Raw genomic sequence first — 24,165 nt, 5'->3', positions numbered from 1 at the left:
TATGCTACCTACAAGAGACTCACTTCAGATATAAAGACACACATAGACTGAAAGTGAGGGAATGGAAAACGGTACTCCATGTGAAAAAAAATGAAAAGAAAGCCAGAGTAGCAATACTTATATCAGAGAAAATAGACTTTAAAACCAAGACTATAACAAGAGATAAAGATGGATATTACTAAGTAGAAAGGGACCAATCCAACAAGAGGATAAAACAACAACCCAACATAGGAGTACCTAAATACATAAAGCAAATCTTAACAAACATACAAGGAGAAATTGACAGTAACACAATCATAGTAGGGGACTTTAACACCTCACTAACATCAATGAACAGATCACACAAACAGAAAATCAATAAGGAAACGCTGGCCTTAAATGACATATTAGACTAGATGAACTTAATAGATATATACAAAGCAATCCATCCAAAAGCAGCAGAATACACATTCTTTCCAAGTGCACACGGACATTCTCCAGTATAGATCACATGCTAGGCCACAGAAGAAGCCTTGGTAAATTTAAGAAAACTGAAATCATATCAAGCATCTTTTCCAACCACAACACTATGAAACCAGAAATCAACTATAAGGAAAAAACTGCAAAAATCAAACATGTGGAGGATAAACAACATGCTACTAAACAACAAATGGCTTAATGAAGAAAGAGGATATCAAAAAAACACCTGGAGACACATGAAAATGGAAACACAACAATCCAAAATCTATAGGACACAGGAAAAGCAGTTCTAAGGGGGAAGCTTACAGCACTACAAGCCAACCTCAGGAAACAAACAAACAAACAAAATTCAAGTAAATAACCTAACTTTACACCTAAAGGAACTAGAAAAATAAGAACAAACAAGACTCAAAGTTAGTAGAAGGAAAGAAATTATAAAGATCAGGGCAGAAATAAATGAAATAGAGGCTACAACAACAATAGAAAAGATCAATGAAACTAAGAGCTGATTCTTTGGATAGATAAACAAAATTGATAAACTTTTAGCCAGACTCATCAAGAAAGAAAGAGAGCTCAAATAAACAAAATCAGAACTGAAAAAGGAGAAGTTACAATTGACATCACAGAAACACAAGGGATCATAGAAGATTTCTGAAAAAACTGCATGTGAATAAAATGGACAATATAGAAGAAATGGATGAACTCCTAGAAATGTACAATCTCCCAAGATGGAATCAAGAAAAAATAGAAAATATAAACAGACTGGTTACCAGGAATGAAACTGAATCAGTAATTTAAAAAACCCTTGGGGAGGTCTGGGCAAGATGGCGGAAGAGTAAGACGCGGAGATCACCTTCCTTCCCACAGATACATTAGAAATACATCTACACATGGAACTGCTCCTACAGAACACCCACTGAACGCTGGCAGAAGACGTCAGACCTCCCAAAAGGCAAGAAACTCCCCACGTACTTGGGTAGGGCAAAAGAAAAAAGAAATAACAGAGACAAAAGAATAGGGACGGGACCTGCACCAGTGGGAGGGAGCTGTGAAGGAGGAAAGGTTTCCACACACTAGGAAGCCCCTTCGCGGGCGGAGACTGCGGGTGGCAGAGGGGGGAAGCTTCGGAGCCACAGAGGAGAGTGCAGCCACAGGGGTGCGGAGGGCAAAGCGGAGAGATTCCCGCACAGAGGATCGGTGCCGAGCAGCACTCACCAGCCCGAGAGGCTTGTCTGCTCCCCCGCCGGGCTGGGCGGAGGCTGAGAGCTGAGGCTCGGGCTTTGGTCGGATCGCAGGGAGAGGACTGGGGTTGGCGGCATGAACACAGCCTGAAGGGGTTAGCGCACCACAGCTAGCCGGGAGGGAGCCTGGGAAAAAGTCTGCAGCTGCCAAAGAGGCAAGAGACTTTTTCTTGCCTCTTTGCTTCACGGCGCGCAAGGAGAGGGGATTCAGAGCGCCACCTAAACGAGCTCCAGAGACGGGCGCGAGCCGCGGCTATCAGCGCAGACCCCAGAGACGGGCAGGAGACGCTAAGGCTGCTGCTGCCACCACCAAGAAGCCTGTGTGCGAGCACAGGTCACTATCCACACTGCCCCTCCCGGGAGCCTGTGCAGCCCGCCACTGCCAGGCTCCCGTGATCCAGGGACAACTTTCCCAGGAGAACGCACGGCGCGCCTCAGGCTGTTGCAACGTCACGCTGGCCTCTGCCGCCGCAGGCTCGCCCCACATCCGTACCCTTCCCGCCCCCCACCCCGCCTGAGTGAGCCAGAGCCCCCGAAGCAGCTGCTCCTTTAACTCCGTCCTGTGTGAGCGAAGAACAGACGCCCTCAGGCGACCTACACGCAGAGGCGGGTCCAAATCCAAAGCTGAACCCCGGGAGCTGTACGAACAAAGGAGAGAAAGGGAAATTTCTCCCAGCAGCCTCAGAAGCAGCGGATTAAAGCTCCACAAACAACTTGATGTACCTGCATCTGCTGAATACCTGAATAGACAACAAATTATCCCAAATTCAGGAGGTGGACATTGGGAGCAGGATATATTAATTTTTCCCCTTTTCCTTTTTTTGTGAGTGTATGTGTGTATGCTTCTGGGTGAGATTTTGTGTGTACAGCTTTGCTTTCACCATTTGTCCTAGGGTTTGGTCCATCCTTTTTTTTTTTTTTTTTTTACTTAAAATTTTTTTTTTCTTAATAATTTTTTCCTTATTTTTTATTTTAAAAAATTAAAAAAATTTTTTTTCTTAATAATTTTTTCTTATTTTTTATTTTAAAAATTTAAAAATTTTTTCTCTTAAATTTTTTTCTTAATAATTTTTTTCTTATTTTTTAATATAAAAAATTAATAAACATTTTTAAAAATTTTAAAAAATTTTTTCTTAATCAATTTTTTAATAATTTTTTTCTTATTTTTTATTATAATAGCTTTATTTTATTTTATTTTATTTTATCCTCTTTCTTTCTTTCTTTCTATTTTTTCTCCCTTTTATTCTGAGCCGTGTGGATGAAAGGTTCTTGGTGCTCCAGCCAGGCATCAGGGCTGTGCCTCTGAGGTGGGAGAGCCAACTTCAGGACACTGGTCCACAAGAGACCTCCCAGCTCCATGTAATACCAAACGGTGAAAATCTCTCAGAGATCTCCATCTCAGTATCAAGACCCAGCTTCACTCAACGACCAGCAAGCTACAGTGCTGGACACCCTATGCCAAACAACTAGCAAGACAGGAACACAGCCCCATCCATTACCAGAGAGGCTGCCTAAAATCATAATAAGGCCACAGGCAACCCAAAACACACCACCAGACGTGGACGTGCCCCCCAGAAAGACAAGATCCAGCCTCATCGACCAGAACACAGGCACTAGTTCCCTCCACCAGGAAGCCTACACAACCCACTGAACCAACCTTAGCCACTGGGGATAGATACCAAAAACAACAAGCTGGGGTAGCAATTCTCATATCAGACAAAATAGATTTTAAAATAAAGACTATTACAAGAGACAAAGAAGGACACTATATAATGATCAAGGGATCGATCCAAGAAGAAGGTATAACAATTGTAAATATTTATGCACCCAACATAGAAGCACCTCAATACATAAGGCAAATACTAACAACCATAAAAGGGGAAATAGACAGTAACACAATCATAGTAGGGGACTTTAACACCCCACTTTCACCAATGGACAGATCATCCAAAATGAAAATAAATAAGGAAACACAAGCTTTAAATGATACATTAAACAAGATGGACTTAATTGATATGTATAGGACATTCCACCCAAAAACAACAGAATACACCTTTTTCTCAAGTGCTCATGGAACATTCTCCAGGATAAATCATATCTTGGGTCACAAATCAAGCCTTGGTAAATTTAAGAAAATTGAAATCGTATCAAGTATGTTTTCCGACCACAATGCTATGAGACTAGATATCAATTACAGGAAAAGATCTGTAAAAAATACAAACACATGGAGGCTACACAATACACTACTTAATAACGAAGTGATCACTGAAGAAATCAAAGGGGAAATCAAAAAATACCTAGAAACAAATGACAATACAGACACGACGACCCAAAACCTATGGAATGCAGCAAAAGCAGTTCTAAGAGGGAAGTTTATAGCAATACAAGCCTACATAAAGAAACAGGAAACATCTTGAATAAACAACCTAACCTTGTACCTAAAGCAATCAGAGAAAGAAGAACAAAAAAACCCCAAAGCTAGCAGAAGGAAAGAAATCATAAAGATCAGATCAGAAATAAATGAAAAAGAAATGAAGGAGACAATAGCAAAGACCAATAAAACTAAAAGCTGGTTCTTTGAGAAGATAAACGAAATTGATAAACCATTAGCCAGACTCATTAAGAGAAAAAGGGAGAAGACTCAAATCAATAGAATTAGAAATGAAAAAGGAGAAGTAACAACTGACACTGCAGACATACAAACGATCATGAGCAATTACAAGCAACTCTATGCCAATAAAATGGACAACCTGGAAGAAATGGACAAATTCTTAGAAATGCACAACCTGCCGAGACTGAACCAGGAAGAAATAGAAAATATGAACAGACCAATCACAAGCACTGAAATTGAAACTGTGATTAAAAATCTTCCAACAAACAAAAGCCCAGGACCAGATGGCTTCACAGGCGAATTCTATCAAACATTTAGAGAAGAGCTAACACCTATCCTTCTCAAACTCTTCCAAAATATGCAGAGGGAGGAACACTCCCCAACTCATTCTACGAGGCCACCATCACCCTGACACCAAAATCAGACAAAGATATCACAAAGAAAGAAAACTACAGGCCAATATCACTGATGAACATAGACGCAAAAATCCTCAACAAAATACTAGCAAACAGAATCCAACAGCACATTAAAAGGATCATACACCATGATCAAGTGGGGTTTATTCCAGGAATGCAAGGATTCTTCAATATATGCAAATCAACCAATGTTATACACCATATTAACAAATTGAAGGAGAAAAACCATATGATCATCTCAATAGATGCAGAGAAAGCTTTCAACAAAATTCAACACCCAGTTATGATAAAAGCCCTGCAGAAAGTAGGCATAGAGGGAACTTTCCTCAACATAATAAAGGCCATATATGACAAACCCACAGCCAACATTGTCCTTAATGGTGAAAAACTGAAACCATTTCCACTAAGATCAGAAACAAGACAAGGTTGCCCACTCTCACCACTATTATTCAACATAGTTTTGGAAGTCCTAGCCACAGCAATCAGAGAAGAAAAAGAAATAAAAGGAATCCAAATCGGAAAAGAAGAAGTAAAGCTGTCACTCTTTGCAGATGACATGATACTATACATAGAGAATCCTAAAGATGCTACCAGAAAACTCCTAGAGCTAATCAATGAATTTGGTAAAGTAGCAGGATACAAAATTAATGCACAGAAATCTCTTGCATTCTTATACATTAATGATGAAAAATCTGAAAGTGAAATTAAGAAAACACTCCCATTTACCATTGCAACAAAAACAATAAAATATCTAGGAATAAACCTACCTAAGGAGACAAAAGACCTGTATGCAGAAAATTATAAGACACTGATGAAAGAAATTAAAGATGATACAAATAGATGGAGAGATATACCATGTTCTTGGAATGGAAGAATCAACATTGTGAAAATGACTCTACTACCCAAAGCAATCTACAGATTCAATGCAATCCCTATCAAACTACCACTGGCATTTTTCACAGAACTAGAACAAAAAATTTCACAATTTGTATGGAAACACAAAAGACCCCGAATAGCCAAAGCAATCTTGAGAACGAAAAATGGAGCTGGAGGAATCAGGCTCCCTGACTTCAGACTATATTACAAAGCTACAGTAATCAAGACAGTTTGGTACTGGCACAAAAACAGAAACATAGATCAATGGAACAGGATAGAAAGCAGAGATAAACCCACGCACATATGGTCACCTTATCTTTGATAAAGGAGGCAAGCATATACAGTGGAGAAAAGACAGCCTCTTCAATAAGTGGTGCTGGGAAAACTGGACAGGTACATGTAAAAGTATGAAATTAGAACACTCCCTAACACCATACACAAAAATAAACTCAAAATGGATTAAAGACCTAAATGTAAGGCCAGACACTATCAAACTCTTAGAGGAAAACATAGGCAGAACACTCTATGACATAAATCACAGCAAGATCCTTTTTGACCCAACTCCTAGAGAAATGGAAATAAAAACACAAATAAACAAATGGGACCTAATGAAACTTAAAAGCTTTTGCACAGCAAAGGAAACCATAAACAAGACCAAAAGACAACCCTCAGAATGGGAGAAAATATTTGCAAATGAAGCAACTGACAAAGGATTAATCTCCAAGATTTACAAGCAGCTCATGCAGCTCAATAACAAAAAAAACAAACAACCCAATCCAAAAATGGGCAGAAGACCTAAATAGACATTTCTCCAAAGAAGATATACAGATTGCCAACAGACACATGAAAGAATGCTCAACATCATTAATCATTAGAGAAATGCAAATCAAAACTACAATGAGATATCATCTCACACCGGTCAGAATGGCCATCATCAAAATATCTACAAACAATAAATGCTGGACAGGGTGTGGAGAAAAGGGAACACTCCTGCACTGTTGGTGGGAATGTAAATTGATACAGCCACTATGGAGAACAGTATGGAGGTTCCTTTAAAAACTAAAAATAGAACTACCATACGACCCAGCAATCCCTCTACTGGGCATATACCCTGAGAAAACCATAATTCAAAAAGAGGCATGTACCAAAATGTTCATAGCAGCTCTATTTACAATAGCCAGGACATGGAAGCAACCTAAGTGTCCATCATCGGATGAATGGATAAAGAAGATGTGGCACATATATACAACGGAATATTACTCTGCCATAAAAAGAAACGAAATGGAGGTATTTGTAGTGAGGTGGATGGAGTTAGAGTCTGTCATACAGAGTGAAGTAAGTCAGAAGGAGAAAAACAAATATATTATGTTAACACATATATATGGAATCTAAGGAAAAAAAAAAAAAGGTCATGAGGAACCTAGTGGCAAGATAGGAATAAAGACACAGACCTACTACAGAATGGACTTGAGGATATGGGGAGGGGGTGGGGTGAGATGTGACAGGGTAAGAGAGTGTCATGGACATATATACACTACCAAATATAAAATAGATAGCTAGTGGGAAGCAGCCACATAACACAGGGAGATCAGCTCGGTGCTTTGTGACCACCTAGAGGGGTGGGATAGGGAGGGTGGGAGGGAGGGAGACGCAAGAGGGAAGAGATATGGGAACATATGTATATGTATAACTGATTCACTTTGTTATAAAGCAGAAACTAACACACCATTGTAAAGCAATTATACTTCAATAAAGATGTTAAAAAATAAAAAAATAAAAAATAAAAAACCCTCAACTCCCAATAAACAAAAGTCCAGTACCAGAAGGCTTCACAGGTGAATTCTACCAAACATTTAAAGAAAAGTTAATGCCTAACCTTCTCAAACTATCCCAAAAAAATGCAGAGGAAGAAATGCTTCCAAAGTCATTCTATGAACATGCATCACCGTGATACCAAAACCAGACAAAGATATCACAACAAAAGAAAATTACAAGCCAATATCATTGATGAACACAGATGCAAAAATCCTCAACAAAATGTTAGCAAACTGAATTCAACAATACATTAAAAGAATCATATACCATGATCAAGTGGGATTTACCCTGGGATGTAAGGATAATTCAATAACTGCAAATCAATCATTGTGATACAGAGTATACAGGGAACATGCTGGGTATACAGGGAACATACTTCAACATAATAAAGGCCATATATGACAAGCCCATAGCTAACATCATCCTCAATGGTGAAAATCTGAAGGCATTTCCTCTAACATCAGGAACAAGAGTGCCTACTCTTGCCACTTTTATTCAACATAGTATTGGAAGTCCTAGCCACAACAATCAGACAAGAAAAGAAATACAAGGAATCTAAATTGGAAAGAAAGAAGTAAAACTGCTGCTGTTTGCAGAGGTCACAATACTACATACAACAGATCCTAAAGATGCCACCAAAAAACTATTAAAACTAATAAATGAATTTAGTAAAATTGCAGGATATGATACAAAGTTAATATACAGAAATCTGTTGTATTTCTATACACTAACAACAAACAATCAGAAAGAGATTAAGAAAACAATCTCATTTACAATCGCATCAAAAGGAATAATACCTAGTAAAAATCTAACCAATGAGGTAAAATGCTTTATAAATTATAAGACGCTGATGAAGGAAACTGAAGACGACACATAGAAAGATAAACCATGCTTGTGGATTGTAAGAACTAATATTGTTAAAATGACAATACTACCCAAGGCAATCTAGAGAATGAATGCAATACCTATCAAGATACCAATGGCATTTTTCACAGACCGAGACCAAATAATTCTTAATTTTGAAGTCAAAAGACCTCAAACAGTCAAAATAATCCTGAGAAAGAACAAAAAAGCTGGAAGTGTCATCTTCCCTAATTTCAAACTATACTACAAAGGTAATCAAAACAGTATGGTACTGGGAATTCCCTGGTGGTCCAGCAGTTAGGACTCCATGCTTCCACTGCAGGGGGCACAGGTTTGATTCCTGGTCAGGGAACTAAGATCCCGCAAGCTGCGTGGCATGGCGAAAAAAACGAAAAACAAAAACAAACAAACCAAAAAACCCAGTATGGTACTGGCAGCAAAAAACAGACGCATAGATCAATGGAACAGAATAGAGAGCTCAGAGATAATCCCACACTTACATGTTCAATTAATCTACGACAAAGGAGGCAAGAATATACAACAGGAAAGACAACCTCTTTAATAAATTGTGTTGGGAAAACTGGACAGCTACTGCAAAAAATCAAACTGGACTACTGTCTCACACCATATAGAAAAATAAACTCAAAGTAGATTAAAAACTTAAGTGTAAAACCTGAAACCACAAAAATCTCTAGAAGAAAATATAAGTAGTATGCTCTTTGACATTGGTCTTAGCAATATTTTACTGGATATGTCTCCTCAGTCAAGGGAAACAAAAGCAAAAACAAACAAGTGGGACTACATTAAATTGAATTTTGCACCGTGAAGGAAACTATCAACAAAACAAAAAGACTGCCTACTGAATGGAAGAAGATATTTGCAAACAATGTATCTAATAAGGGGTTAATAACTAAAATATACAAAGAATGTATACAACTCAACATCAACAAAACCCCAAACAACCTGATTAAAAATGGGCAGGGCTTCCCTGGTGGCGCAGTGGTTGAGAATCTGCCTGCCAATGCAGGGGACACGGGTTTGAGCCCTGGTCTGGGAAGATCCCACATGCCGCGGAGCAACTAGGCCCGTGAGCCACAACTACTGAGCCTGCGCGTCTGGAGCCTGTGGTCCGCAACAAGAGAGGCTGCGATAATGAGAGGCCCGTGCACCGCGATGAAGAGTGGCCCCCGCTTGCTGCAACTAGAGAAAGCCCTCGCACAGAAACGAAGACCCAACACAGCCAAAAATAAATAAATAAATAAATAAATAAATAAATCACTTAAAAAAATGTTGAAATGATAATATTTTTAAAAAAAGTTATAAAAAAAAAAGGGCAGTGGAATGGAATAGACATTTTTCCAAAAAATATATACAGATGGCCAACAGACACATGAAAATATGCTCAATATCACTAATCATCAGGGAAATGCAAATCAAAACTGTAATGAGATATCACCTCACACCTGTCAGAATAGCTATTATTCAAAAAAGACAAATAAGTGTTGATGTGGAGAAAAAGGAACCCTTGTGAATTGTTGGTGGGTATGTAAATTGAATGCCACTATAGAGTATGGAGGTTCCTCAAAAAATTTAAAACAGAACTAGCATATGATCCAGCAAGTCCACTTCCAGATATTTATTTGAAGAAAACAAACACACTAATTTGAAAAAAATATATGCAACCCCATGTTCACTACGGCATTATTTACAATAGCCAAGACGTGGAAACAACCTAAATGTCCACTAATGGATAAAGAAAATGCAGTGTGTATATATGTGTGTGTGTGTGTGTGTGTGTGTGTGTGTGTGTGTGCGTGCGCATATATATATAGAAAACAGATAGGTGGTTGTCAGAGGCAGGGGGTAGGGGTGGAAGAAATCAATGAACTGGATATTTTTTTTAGATTAAATAAATTGAATAAAAAATAAAGAAAAAGATAGGAGCTTTTCAGTACATTTATCAAAATTAGGTAACTATTATTTAAAAGTAGCAATAGATTCATCTACTCATGTATGTACAAGGTCATATGCTGTCAAAGGCCAATACCAAAGAAGATGAATTCCAAATAAAAATAGGAGGAAGCCAAGTTGGATAAGTTTCACAAAAGAAACCAAGTGGACTTCCTTGGTGCAAAGATATTTGGCAGCTTTCTCAGGCATGACCACTTTTCCTTCCCATTTCCCTCACTTCATCCTACAACATGTAGCCTTATAAATGCCTGAGCATTACATTATAAATTGTGAGTGAGTTCATGAGATCCGAGCAGAGATTATCTTAATATAATAGGATGAAAAAAATCAAATAATAGGATGGCATCCAGGCCTTTCAAGGCCTGATTGATTGTTCACTATACACTAAATCTCCCAGAATTAGTGTTGGCAAGTAGAGAAGAAAGGAAAAGAGGAAACAAAAGGGGAGAGAAGTTATTGATTTTTCCTGTCCAAACATGTCTAAGGGAGAGGATAACTCTTCCAGGCTACCTGAACTGTAGTCCATCTCTTGTGAAGACTGATTCCACCAAAAAAAAAAAAAAGTGAATTGTCTTCTGTAATTTGCTTAAATGGAGAGAATAAGTAAGCAGGACAATGCCTTGTCCTGAAATTATCTTACCTATGTAACAGATATATTTCTGATTAAGTTAAGTAATTGCATTCTGGCTTATATACCTCAGGCTCTTGTGAATTAGTTACAGTGAGTAACCAATTCTTCTGGCCCTGATATATCTGAACAGTGTTAAGAACCCATATAACGATTAGTAAGTTTCAGCACTGGAATCAGGACCATTGTAAGCTCTTCCTTCTTTTCACACTTACACTGCTCCTACACCAGTGGTTCCTAATTTTTAACTCAAGAACCCCTTTCAGGGGAAAAAGTCGAGAAGGGATGCAGTAGCATGGTGGATCACAGTCTAACATGGCTAGAACATACAACTGAAGAGGAACAGGGTGGCATTAACGTGTCAGTGGTGTGAAGAAAGTCAGACACACAGGCTGTACTTGTCTCCTCCCCTGCCTGAGGCACACATGCTATCTGATCGTTACCCTCTCAGGCTTGACACATTCAGTATGAGACAATTTTCAACACAGTCTCTAGGATGCTACTACCAATTAATCAGAGTTGGCATAAAAAAAAAAAAAAAGCCTATCTGCTATCCAGGTCTAGCTCATGAAGGGCCTCACATCTGCAGAGATGGACTTCAGTCACTGGTGCTCTAGGAGTGTGAACCAAAATAACCCAAACCTCACCCAGAACCTTCCTACCTCCACATCAGTGATTCACAACCTTGGCAGTGCATTAACATTACTGGGGAGTTTTCAAAAAGCCCAGTGCCCAGGCCACATTCCACACCAATCAAACCCACATCTCTGGTCATCTGTTTTGGGCTCTCTCCCAAAGCTGAGAACCACTGACCTATCCTTCGAGGCCCCACTCCACACCTACTGAATCAGAATGTCCAGATGCCAGGGTCAAAACATGTATTTGAAAAAATCTCCCTGGGTGATTCTGATATATAAAGTCCCAGCTCTAAGAGTCATTGCCAAAGCAATAAGCCAGGGAAGTATTTTAAAGAAGGTGATAACAGGGTCAGATTTTATTGTTTATTGAAGTATAGTTGATTTACAGTATTGTTAGTTTCAGGTGTACAGCAAAGTGATTTAGTTATATGTGTATATATATATTTTTTCACATTATTTTCCATTATAGGTTATTACAAGATATTGAACATAGTTCCTTGTGTTATATAGTAAATCCATGTTGCTTATCTATTTTATGTATAGTAGTTTGTAGCTGTTAATCCCCTTCTCCTAATTTATTCGCCCTTTCCCCTTTGGTAACCATAAATTTGTTTTCTATGTCTGAGTCTGTTTCTGTTTTGTATATAGATTCATTTGTATCAATTTTTAGACTCCACATATAAGTGATATCATGTAATATTTGTCTTTCTCTGTCTGACTTACTTCACTTAGTATGGTATTCTCTAGGTCCATCCACGTTGATGCAAACGGCAATATTTCATTCTTTTTTTATGTCTGAGTAATATACACCACATCTCCTCAAACCAATTGTCTGTTGACGGGCACTTGGGTTGCTTCCATGTCTTGGCTATCGTAAACAGTGCTGCTATGAACACTGGGGTGCATTTATCTTTCTGAATTAGAGTTTTCCTCTTTTCTGGATATATGCCCAGGAGTGGGATTGCTGGATCATATGGTAGCTCTATTTTTAGTTTTTTAAGGAATCTCCATACTGTTTTCCATAGTGGCTGCACCAATTTACATTCCCAACAGTGTAGAAGGCTTCTCTTTCCTCCACACCCTCTCCAGCATTTATTATTTGTAGACTTTTTGATGACAGCCATTCTGACTGGTGTGAGGTGATAGCTCATTGTGGTTTTGTCATTTCTCTAATAATTAGTGATGTTGAGCATCTTTTCATGTGCTTCTTGGCCACATGTATGTCTTCTTTGGAGAAATGTCTATTTAGATCTTCTGACCATTTTTTAATTGGATTTTTTAAAATATTGAGTTGTATGAACTGTTTGTTTATTTTGGACATTAACTCGTTTGGCTGCATTGTTTGCAAATGTTTTCTCCCAGTCCGTAGGGTGTCTTTTCATTTTGCTGATGGTTTGCTTTGCTGTGCAAAAGGTTTTAAGTTCAATCAGGTCCCATTTGTTTACTTTTGTTTTTATTTCTTTTGCCTTGGAATACAAATCTAAGAAAATATTGCTATGATTTATGTCCAAGAATGTTTTGCCCAGGTTCTCTCGTAGAAGTTTTATGGTATCGTGTCTTATATTTAGGTTTTTAAACCATTTTGAGCTTATTTTTGTATATGGTGTGAGGGAGTGTTCTAATTTCATTGACACATGAAGTTGTCCAGCTTTCCCAACACCACCTGCTGAAGAGACTGTCTTTTCTCCATTGTACATTCTTGCCTCTTTTGTCAAAGATTAATTGCCTATAGGTGTGTGGTTTTATTTCTGGGCTCTCTATTCTGTTCCATTGATCTAACTGTCTGTTTTTGTGCCAATACCATGCTGTTTTGATTACAATAGCTTTGTAGTATCGTCTGAAGTCTAGAAGGGTTATGCTCCAGCTTTGTTCTTTTTCCTCAGGATTGCTTTGGCAATTCTGCATCTTTTGTGGTTCCATATTATTTTTAGGATTATTCGTTCTAATTCTGTTAAAAATGTCATGGGTAATTTGATAGGGATGACATTAAATCTGTAGATTTCTTTGGACAGTGTGGCCATTTTAACAATATTAATTCTTCCAGTCCAAGAGCATGGGCTATCTTTCCATTTCTTTGAATCATCTTCAATTTCCTTTATCAGTGTTTTACAGTTTTCATCATATAGGTCTTTCACCACTTTGGTTAAGTTTATTCCTAGTTTTTTTTTTTGATGAGATTTTAAACGGTATTTTTTTTTGACTTTTTCTTTCTGATATTTCATTGTTAGTGTAAAGGACTGCAACAGATTTCTGTATATTAATCTTGTATCCTGTTACCTTGCTGAATTCATTTATTAGTTCCAATAGTTTCTGTGTGGAGTCTTTAGGGTTCCCTATATAGGGTATCATGTCATCTGCAATTTTACCTCTTTCCTTCCAATTTGGATATCTTTTATTTCTTTTTCTTGTCTGACTGCAGTGGCTAGGACTTCCAATACAATGTTGAACAGAAGTGATGAGAGTGGGCATCTCTGTCTTGTTCCTGAATTTAGTGGGAAGGCTTTCAGCTTTTCACTGTTGAGTTTTATGTTGGCTATGCATTTGTGGTAAATGGCTTTTATTATGTTGAGATATGTTCCCTCTATACCCACTTTGGTGAGAGTTTTTATCATGAATGGATGTTGAATTTTATCAAATGCTTTTTCTGCATCTATTGAGATGATCCTATGATTTTTGTCTTCTCTTTTGTTAATGTGGTGTATCACACCGACTGATTTGCATATGTTGAACCATCCTTGGGAACAGGGTCAGATTTGCATCATAGATTTCTTATACAGCAGTGGGAAGATGAATTAGAAAGAAATCATAGGAAGGTTATGAACAGTTCAGCTGAAAGATAAGGGCCTGAACTATTAACAGAGTGAAAAGACAACCCCACAGACTGGGAGAAAATATTTGCAAATCACGTATCTGATAAGGGATTAATATACAGAATATATACAGAGCTCCTCGAACTCAACAATACAGTACAAAAATGGGCAAACGACATGAATAGACATTTCTCTAAATAAGATATACAAATAAGCCAATAAGCACATGGAAAGAAGTTCAACATCACTAATCATTTAGGGAACTGCAAATCAAAACCATAATGAGAGATCACCTCACAACTATTAGGATGGCTACTATAAAAAAAAAAAAAAGGAAATAGCAAGTGTTGGTAAGGATGTGGAGAAATTGGAACCTTTGTGCACAGTTGGTGGGAATGTAAAATGGTGCAGCTACAGTGGAAAATAGTTTGTTGGTTCCTCAAAAATTTAAAAATAGAATTACCACAGGATCCAGCAATTGAATTTCTGGGAATATACCCAAAAGAACTGAAAGAAGGGTCTTGAAGAGATATCTGCACACCCAATTTCATAAAGGCATTATTCAAAATAGACAAAAGTAGAAGTAACCCAAGTGTCTATGGACAGATGAATGGATAAGCAAAATATGGTATATACAATCAGCCCTCCATATTCATGATTTCTGTGTCCACAGACTCATCCAATGTCAAATCCAAATTATTCGGGAAAAAACTTCCAGAAATTTCCAAAGAGCAAAACTTGAATTTGCCTCATGCCACCAACTATTAACATACCATTTACAATTATTTACATAGTATTTACATACGTATTATAAAGTAATCTATAGATGATTTAAAGTATACAGGACAATGTCTATAACTTATATGAAAATACTATGCTATTTTATATAAGGGACTTGAGCATCACGGATTTTGGTACCTGTGGGGCATCCTGGAACCAATCCTCTGAAGATACTGAGAAACAAACCTATATACAATGGAATATTATTTGGCCTCAAAAGAAAGGAAATTCTGACACATGCTACAACATGGATGAACTCTGAGGACATTATCCTATGTAAAATAAGCTGATCACAGAAGGACAAATTCTGCATGATTCCACTCATGAGGTTCTAGTGTGGTCAAACTCATAGACACAAAGTAGGATTGTGTTTGCCAGGAACTGGGGAAAAAGGGGAAAGGAGAGTTATTTTTTAATGGGTATGGAGTTTCAGTTTTGCAAGATGAAAACAATTCTGGAAATGGATGGTGGTGATGGTTGTATAATAATATGAAAGTACTTGATACCACTGAACACTTAAAAATGGTTAAGATGGGGAATTTTATGTCATGTGTATTTTACCACAATTAGAAGGAAGAGAGAGAGAGAGAAGAGAAGAGGGATAAGAGCCTGAACTAAGGTAGTTGTGATGGATTTGGAGAAAAATCTAGAATGATGCCTACGTTCAGGACTGGGCAGATGACAGTGCCACCAACTGAGATGGGAAATACAGAAGGAAGAAGAGGGTTCGGTGGAAAGAAGTTTAGATTTTACACGTGAAATCTGAAGTGCCTGAAGCAGTTATATTGAGGGTACCGGACAGATGGTAATTCAACTTATCTACCATGGGGATCCAGGGTATGTGAAAGAGGAAAGGGAAGGGAAGCTTGGGGGAGGGGGAGAGAGGACGTAAAAAAGGAGGAGGTAATGAAGGAGAAAAATTGAAGAGTAAAAGTATTTGAAATCTCTATGAAGTAAAGAGAATATAATTTCTGGAGCCAGATAGCTGGGTTCTCATCCTAACTTGGCCATTTACTCACTATAGGATTTTGGCAAATTTCTTAGCCTCTCTGTGACTCATTTTCCTCATTTGTAAAATGGAGATAACACCTCAAGGAGTGTTCAAAAAGACTGAGTAATCTAATTTATGTAAAGAACATAAAAGAGTGTCTGAAACACAGTAAGTGCTTCATCAGGTCTTAGCTGTTATTTTCACTACACTGAGGAAAAGTAAAAATGAAATAAAGAAAAATATTATTTTAGAGACCTGGATACAAAGCAAAGGGTTACCTGTTTTTGTGTTGGACCTTGTTTTGAAAAATAACCAAAGGAGAAGAGCCATGGAAACTAAAGGAAAAAAAAAAACCTTTAGTGATATTTTCAAAAATTCATGGAAAATACTTCTAAAGGTCTAATTTCATAGAAATATTACTTACTTTTATGAGGAGCTGCCTTCCAATGCCAAACTTCACAAAGAATAAAAAGAAAAGTCCAGCAAACATCAGCTTAATAACAGAGGTGACACCTCCCACAGTTACATAAGCAGCATACTGAACCTAGATGAAGAATATAAAGTCAGGATGTTACTCCCTACTTTCTTAGACCAAGTAATACAAGAATGTTAGCTACTAATAACTTACTCTATAGCCATAAATATCGAACAAAAGCAGTTTCCATTTTATGAATGTGTCATAACAAAAGCTTGTTCAGAAATCAGACACTGGGAGGACATTTTTAAAAAGAAATTATTAAAATGGGCAGAAGGCCGAAATAGACATTTTCCAAAGAAGATACACAGATTGCCAACAAACACATGAAAGGATGCTCAACATCACTAATCATGAGAGAAATGCAAATCAAAACTACAATGAGGTATCACTTCACACCAGTTAGAATGTCATCTTCAGAAAATCTACAAACAATAAATGCTGGAGAGGGTGTGGAGAAAAAGGGAATCCTCTTGCACTGTTGGTGGGAATGTAAATTGATACAGCCACTATGGAGAACAGTATGGAGGTTCCTTAAAAAACTAAAAATAGAACTACCATACGACCTAACAATCCCACTACTGGGCCTATACCCTGAGAAAACCATAATTCAAAAGTAGTCATGTACCACAATGTTCACTGCAGCTCTATTTACAATAGTCAGGACATGGAATCAACCTAAATGTCCATCAACAGACGAATGGATAAAGAAGATGTGGCACATATATACAATGGAATATTTTATGGAATCAGCCATAAAAAGAAACAAAATTGAGTTATTCGTAGTAAGGTGGATGGACCTAGAGTCTGTCATACAGAATGAAGTAAGTCAGAAAGAGAAAAACAAATACCGTATGCTAACACATATATATGGAATCCAAAAAAAAAAAAAAAGGGTTCTGAAGAACCTAGGGGCAGGACAGGAATAAAGACGCAGACGTAGAGAATGGACATGAGGACACGGGGAGGGGGAAGGGTAAGCTGGGACAAAGTGAGAGAGTGGCATGGACATATATACACTACCAAATGTAAAACAGACAGCTAGTAGGAAGCAGCCACATAGCACAGGGAGATCAGCTCGGTGCTTTGTGTCCACCTAGAAGGGTGGGATAGGGAGGGTGGGAGGGAAAAGCAAGAGGGAGGAGATATGGGGATATATGTATATGTATAGCTGATTCACTTTATTATACAGCAGAAACTAACACACCATTGTAAAGCAATTATACTCCAATAAAGATGTTAAAAAAAAAATTGTTGCAAAAGGTAATTAGCTCCCCCTACTTGAACACAAAAGTCCACATAATCTATATATAAAAAGTCCGTAACAATATACCTGAGTTTAACAGTTATACATTATAGAGTGTAGACTCCACTTACAACCTCTTCTATAAGAAAATACTCTTTTTTTTTTTTTTTTTTTTTTTAACTTGAGATAGTTTCCTCTTCAAGTCTCAGCAGTGGGAATAATTACTTCCCTCACCAAATGGAGTAGGATAGTTCTCTAGAGGTAGCAAGGAGATAAGAGAGAAGAACCTAGACACCTCCATAAGCAACAGAAAGAGTATTAGCAGCTGAAACTCTGAACAGGACTGTTGGGTGTTTACGATACCAGGATTTCCTATATTGAACTTGCTGCTATTGTGTTACATTAAAAAGGTATTCAGAAGGTCAGATTTGAATTATGGGAGAAGGCTATTACCACCCCCATAAAATGTAAAATGTTCTACACTACTAATTCTTTATGCTTCCAGAAACTGAAACATGCACTATTTTAGCTCTTTCTTTTTTTGCTTTATAAACATAAAAATCCTACATTAAAATGATAGGGGAACTGAAACAAACATAGAATACTCTTTATTAAAAAATAAATCATATACACTTACAGGTGATTGCTCTAAATTTTCGTGCAAGTAACGCTGAGTCCGCTTCACAACAGACACATCTGCTCCCAAGAAAGGAATGGAATAACTGTTGAGTTCTCTGCAGTAAGAAACTGGCCACCTGCAAGACAGAGGCATGTTGCATCTTCTCCATTTACAGTGACCACAACTTCAACTGGTAAATTTCTGAATAAAAACCTTAACTCTTCTTGAGGCAATTAATAATAACAGTAAAGATGGCAGATCTGCTCTTAATTAAAATTTACTTCAGTATTTGTCCTTTGTTCTCTACACCTGCACCCAAACAAGTGACAAGTTGGAACAATGTAGTATTCTTCACACCATGGGCACTTAACACATATAGTTTAACCATGTTTTATACCCCATCAATTTCCCTAGATAATGATAAAAAGAACACTCATTTCAACAGCCAAACTCTGAGTTTAGTGTTCTCACATATAAATATTATTAATAGGTTGATTAATATACATAAGTTCATCACATTTTTACTGCATGAAATTTAACTGATGTTTAATTTTGATACTGATAGTGAAGTCATAAAATTGATTTTTTCCAGAATTTTCCCAAAATCCAAATGTATTATTATATATGAAGTACTTAAACTTAGGGTAACATATTAATTATATTTTATTTATCTTTGAAAACAATCCTGAACTCACTATAAAAGTCTCCAGGCTTTTCTTAGTAGCATATGTTATTAACAGTCAGATAGACAACAATATGGTTAGATAATCTGAAGAATAGATTTTGAGATAATATACCTTCTTTTCAATTTTGGACCAACAATTGGGACAGGCTTCAAATTGGACTCATTTCGTAGTTTTTTCAAATTACTCTGATCTCCAAAACCATAAACCGCTGACTTCCAGGTACCATCATGAATGCACAACCCCTAACAAAATAATTCAAGAGTTAAAGCAACTTGTCTTAAAACTGACACAATATTGTAAATTAACTATACTCCAATAAAATTAAAATATTAGAAGAAACATGTCTTAAGGGATAATTACTAAAATGTAAAACCAAGTAATTTATAACTGATAACAAAGAACATTTCACCTCTATTTGAGCAAGGCATAATCCCTTATTTAATAATCTTGAGATAAATTTTTACGACTGGCTAGACAGCAGTGAAACTCATTAGTTTGATCACATTCACTATTTATACCCTATTTATATATTATATATTTACAAACATATGCCCTTTCTTCTTTCCTCCTACCATTATTTATGCTCTTTTTAATAAGTTTCACTTCATCATTTTCACTCAACTATTTATCACTGATTGCTTTAAGCAGAAAAAAAGAAACACTAAAACCATCAGAAGATTCAGGTTTTCATATAACAGCTTTGATGAAACTGAAAGGTAGAGAGACACCAACCTAATTTCCATTTTGGTACAGATTAATTTCTTCTGTTTGTTAAAACTAAATCAGAGCTAAAAGTCTTAGGAGTTTGATTTGTGAAACTATCCTCAATCTGCACCTAGCCAATTTGACCTATTTGCAAAGATTTCCAAAAATCAGGAGAAAATTGTTTTTTTAAAAACGTTAAGAGTATCTTCTCATACAAATAAGCCATCAAAAAGGCAAAAATTACATTCCATTTTAAAAACCTTTTATTTTGTTGAAAAATAGAAAGAAAAGTGCACAAGACATAAAAGTATAATTTAATGTAATTATGAAGCTAACATCTATGTAAACCCAGAAGGCCCTCCTTCTGTCCTGCCTTTGTGGTAATCAAGAAAACTCCTTGTTTTTTAAGAGTTTTACCACCTAAGTATTCATTTCTAAACAGTGCAGTGAGTTTTGCCCGTTTCTAAATTTTACAGAAATGGAACCATATAATGTATATTCCTTGAGTTTGGCTTCTTTTGCTCAAAATTGTGATGTTAGGATTCACCATGTGTTAGAAGGACCTCCTACTCTGCTGTTGACCTTCCATTTTCTTAATGGTGTCTTTTGATATAAAAAGACATACTCAATTTAAAATTTTAAATGTATTCCACTTTTTTATATTTAATGCCTTCCGTGTCTTTTTCAAGCAGTCATTCCCTGTACAACATGGTGACTATAGTTTATATTATATAGCAAATTAGAAATTTGGCAGGAGAGATGATTTTAAAAGTTCTTAGGACTTCCCTGGTGGCGCAGTGGTTAAGAATCTGCCTGCCAGTACAGGGGACACGGATTCAATCCCTGGTCCGGGAAGATTCCACATGCCGCAGAGCAACTAAGCCTGTGCACCAAAACTACTGAGCCTGTGCTCTAGAGCCCATGAGCCACAACTACTGAGCCCGTGAGCTACAACTACTGAGCCCGTGTGCCACACTACTGAAGCCCATGCGCCTAGAGCCCATGCTCCTCAACAAAAGAAGCCACCGCAGTGAGGAGCCCAAGCACTGCAACAAAGAGTAGCCCCCGCTCGACACAACTAGAGAAAGCCCGCATGCAGCAACAAAGACCCAACACAGCCAAAGATAAATAAATAAATAAATAAATTTTAAAAAATTGTTTATATGCTTAAAAAATAAACATATAAAGAGCTGCTGATAATCAGATTCCAAATAAAGAAAAGTTACTTCAAAACAAACAAATACAAGTTCTCATCGCAAGAAAAAAAACTTAAGTATGGTGATGGACGCTAACTAGTGGTGATCATTTTGTAATATAAACAAATATTGAATTATTATGTTGTACACCTGAATAGTACAATGTTATATGTCAATTATACCTCAATAAAAATAAATTAACAAAATAAAATATATTTCTGGAAAAAAAGAAGCCATTCCTGACCCTGAGGCCATGAAATGTCATCTTCTAAAAGCTTACTCTTTGGCCTTATGCATTTAGGTCTATAACCCACCCAAACTTGATTTCTGTACACAGTGCAAAGTATGAGTCCAATTTCATTGTTTCCCCATACCCATCATCTCCTGAAAAAGACCCTTTACCATAAATCAAGGGCTCATATATGCACAAACTACTCTGAGTTCTTTATCCTAATCTGCTGGCCTATCGATATCTCCCTGCCAATGTAACACTCTGACTTAATAATGTCTTGATATTCAAGAGCATCCTTCTACCTTATTCTCCTTTAAGAAAGTGTTGGCTATTCTTGACCCTCTGCACTTCCATATACATTTTAGAATTAGTTTGTCAAGTTGCACACTAAAACAAAACAAGCAAGCAAAAAAAAAAAACCTGTTTGCGATTTTGATTGGAATTATATGCGATTATAAATTAATTTAAGGAAAACTGACATTTTAACAAAATCGAGTCTTCCAATCCATGAATATGGTGGATTCTTCCATTTATTTGTCTTCTTTAAGGTCACTCAATAACATTTTATAGTTTTCTTCACAGAAATCTTGTACATTTTACATCCCTTATTCTTAAGTACTTGATTTTTTAATGCTACTATAAATGGTCTCTTTTTAAAAAATTCATTTTCTAACTGTGGCTGGTATACAGAAATGCAACTGATTTTTATATTACTGTTGTATCCAGCAACAATAAAGACTAGAGTGGAAATAAATAAAACAGAGAATAGAAAAACAATAGAGAAAATCAATGAAACCAAAAGGTGGTTCTTTGAAGAAATCAACCAAATTGAAAAACCTTTAGCTAGACTGACAGAGAGAGAGAAAGAAAAAGAAAGAGAGAGAGAGAGAACTCAAATTACTAAAATCAGGAATGAAAGAAGGGGCATTACCAACCTTACAGAAATAAAAAAGAGTATAAGGGAATACTATGAACAACTGTATGCCAACAAATTAAACAACCTAGATGAAATGGACAAATTCCTAGAAAGACACTGTTATGGATTAAATTTTGTACCCACCCCAAATTTATATGTAGAAGGCCTAACCCCCGGTACCTCAGAATGTAACCTTATTTGTAAGCAGGGTTGTTGTAGATGTAACTAGTTAAGTTGAGGTCATACACATTGGAGGAAGTGGGCCCCCAACCCCAGACCACTGGTGTCCTTATAAAAAGGAGAAATTTGGACACACGCACATCATATGAAGATGAAAGACAGGTCTGAGTGATGCATCTACAACAAAGGAACACCAAAGATTGCAAGCAAACCACCAGAAGCTAGGAGAGAAACATGGAACAGATTCTCCCTCACAGCCCTCAGAAGAAACCAACCCTGCCAACATCTTAATCATGGACTTCTAGCCTCCAGAACTGTGAGAACAACGTTTCCCTTGTTTAAGCAACCCAGTTTGTGGTACTTTATTACAGGAGTCCTAAGAAACTAATGCAGACACAAACTACCAAAAAGGACTTAAGAGTATACAGAAAATCCTAACAACCTATAAGAAGTGAAGACATTGAATTCTTATTATCTCTTCACTGATTTCTAGTATAATTTCATTATAGTCTAAAACATACTCTAGAATGGGGGGGGTGGCCAACTATTTCTGTAAAAGGTCAAACTAAATATTTTAGGCTGTGCAGGGTACATCTGGTCTCTGCTGCATATTGTATTTTTTATTATAGCTCTTTAAATATATTAAAATTCTTCTTAGCTTGCAGCCATATAAGAGCAGGCCGTGGGCTGACCCTGCTCTGGAGCTGCACTACCTGGTATGGGAGGCATTATATAGCACATACGGAACACCTTCATCACTGCGGGAAGATTTACTGGACACCACTGTCCTTGAGTATATGATTCCAACTCTCCGAAATTCTTTTGAGTCTTGCTTTATGGTCTAATACATAGTCTAAGATTCAATTTTTTATGTAAAGTAACAAAGCTTAAGGGGAAAAGTAGGATAAGGAGTAGGAGGAGAACAATCCTGTGCCAAGGGATGCACAGAATCAAGGGAGTTATCTCTGTCCATCCTTGTGAAATTAAGGCTCTGTATTTTGCTTTAAGGGGAATGAGAAGGAGCTGCATTGATTTCGATGTTTTCAAATGTCTGGTCCTGATTAAGGCCCAACTTTGAGTCCTTATAACAATAGGACTTAATAACATTTATTGAGTGATTGTAAAGTGCCAAACACTGTTCTGATTTATATTCATTGACTAATTTAATCCTCAGAGCAACCATATGAAGGAGACACTATTATCATCTCCTGTTACAGATCATCTCCTGATCCTCTTTCAAAAGAAGCCTCTTTTCTAGCTCTGTTTTCTCACTATCTCCCTGTAGTGGACATCTGTTTTTTGTCAGTCCTGCACTAATTTCCTGCAGGGAATTCTTAATTCCTCTATCCTATGTTCTGCTTACAACACTCTCTTTCCTATTGGGAGTTTGTTACGTGTTGTTGAGAAGGGCTTGGCCCTATGATTCCCTCTCCAGAGGCCCATGACCCAGGCCTGGGCAATCTTATTACTCCATTACCCCAGGTCACACTGTTTGGCTCAAGAATGACCAAATGACCCAATACTTGACTAATCTTCCCTATCTTTGAATATTCAAACTCTGCTAGCTGTTCCTGGGAAGTCATGAACCTTATGGACAATGCATACCTGGGGCTGCCAGCACCTTCCCCCCCGATTGTGAGAGCCTACACTGAGGAGCACAGAAGTAATGCAGAGACAGGAAGAGGAAGAGAAAAAAATGAGTTCCGATAATACCATTTGAATATCCAGATCCAGCCATACTGTTTACTTGCAGATGTTTGGTTACATGAATCAATAAATTCCTTTCTGTTTTGTTGGTTTAAACCAGGTT

General features: G+C 37.2%; 1 protein-coding gene across 1 annotated transcript in view; it reads right to left on the bottom strand.

The window, feature by feature from the left end:
- Positions 1-24,165, bottom strand: part of SCCPDH (saccharopine dehydrogenase (putative)) — a 45,560-nt gene that overhangs the window by 8,391 nt on the left and 13,004 nt on the right. The window contains exons 6-9 of the mRNA XM_036868044.1: positions 19,238-19,368; positions 18,459-18,576; positions 16,525-16,644; positions 16,379-16,435 (exon numbers count right to left, since the gene is read on the bottom strand). Coding sequence (XP_036723939.1) covers positions 16,379-16,435; positions 16,525-16,644; positions 18,459-18,576; positions 19,238-19,368 — 426 coding nt within the window. The remainder of the gene's footprint in view (positions 1-16,378; positions 16,436-16,524; positions 16,645-18,458; positions 18,577-19,237; positions 19,369-24,165) is intronic.

This window comes from Balaenoptera musculus, chromosome 1, assembly GCF_009873245.2.
Source record: "Balaenoptera musculus isolate JJ_BM4_2016_0621 chromosome 1, mBalMus1.pri.v3, whole genome shotgun sequence".
NCBI lineage: Eukaryota > Metazoa > Chordata > Mammalia > Artiodactyla > Balaenopteridae > Balaenoptera > Balaenoptera musculus.
Note: the sequence above shows the minus strand (reverse complement) of the source record. Positions and strands in the feature narration are given on the sequence as shown.